Source organism: Sphaeroforma arctica, assembly GCF_001186125.1.
Source record: "Sphaeroforma arctica JP610 unplaced genomic scaffold supercont1.6231, whole genome shotgun sequence".
NCBI lineage: Eukaryota > Ichthyosporea > Ichthyophonida > Sphaeroforma > Sphaeroforma arctica.
Window position 1 is genome coordinate 1 of NW_014034327.1, and position 993 is coordinate 993.

At 41.1% G+C, this 993-nt stretch overlaps 1 protein-coding gene across 1 annotated transcript; it reads right to left on the bottom strand.

The window, feature by feature from the left end:
• Positions 1-270: 270 nt before the first annotated feature.
• SARC_15509 (hypothetical protein) lies at positions 271-528 on the bottom strand (the record flags this gene model as incomplete). Its single annotated transcript, XM_014290375.1, has 1 exon — positions 271-528. A coding segment is annotated over one exon (258 nt), but the record flags the coding sequence as incomplete, so codon positions are not given.
• Between the last annotated feature and the right edge of the window lie 465 nt (positions 529-993).

A 993-nucleotide genomic window follows, 5' to 3' on the forward strand; every position in this document is an offset into this window, starting at 1 on the left:
TGTATAATCATAGACAGATATGTACACAATAAATTCATATGTATACCTATAATTCCTAGAATTGACGAACATTAATATTTGTAAATCCTGGTACTACGTACGTCTAAGTACTCTAACTACGAGAAGAGCGAGTACTTACCACACGAAGATCTGAATAAGACCCAAGTATTTACTTAAGTAAGTATTTGATACGTGCTAGGTAGGTTTGATATGACGACATAAGTCTAAAATATCGCGCCAAGTGGCATCACAATGGAACAAATATAGTACCTGATCTCTAGTTCCCTTCGGCACCTTTGGCATTTTCTTTCCGCCATCTCCCTTAGACTTCTGCTTTGGCTTCTCTGATTGTTGCTGAGTCAAACTCTCTGTCAAGGTAACCAAGTGATCAATCTCCACCTTTAAGTCGTCTTCAGATGCGTGTCCAATGTGCAACGCCTGGATCTTTTGCGTCTGCTCAGCGATTTGTGCGGAGAGCACTTCTGCTGTGAAGCATGTAGTGGTAGCGGGTTTGGGTGCTGTAGCCATGATGCCTGTGTGCGTTCTCGCAACTGTTTATTTAACTACTGGTGCTATGTTTCACCATGAAATTGTATTTGTTTACGTACGTGCATTGATTTATTTATGAAACCCTAAAACCTCATTGTGCCTCACGTGGAATGCCGCAGTCATCGAATACTGAACTGTCAGATAGAAACGTATCCGACATTATTACAAATGAGGACTGAAAGCGTTAATTTCGTCCCTCCCCAATTTGGTATGTATTTGAAATACTGTATCGATTTTTCAAGAAAAATGCATAGACATACACTGAGTACTGGGAATGAGGGAACTTCTTGTCAGTTTTAGCTTCCAATTGGGGGCCGTACTATACGTACACCTCATTGGTGGTTACATAAACTTTGCAGGGGGCCTTTTAAGAGGCCTCTGTATACCAAACGGGACAATTTAGGAGACCTTTTATTGTGGCCTAATCATGGTTATGACAGTCCG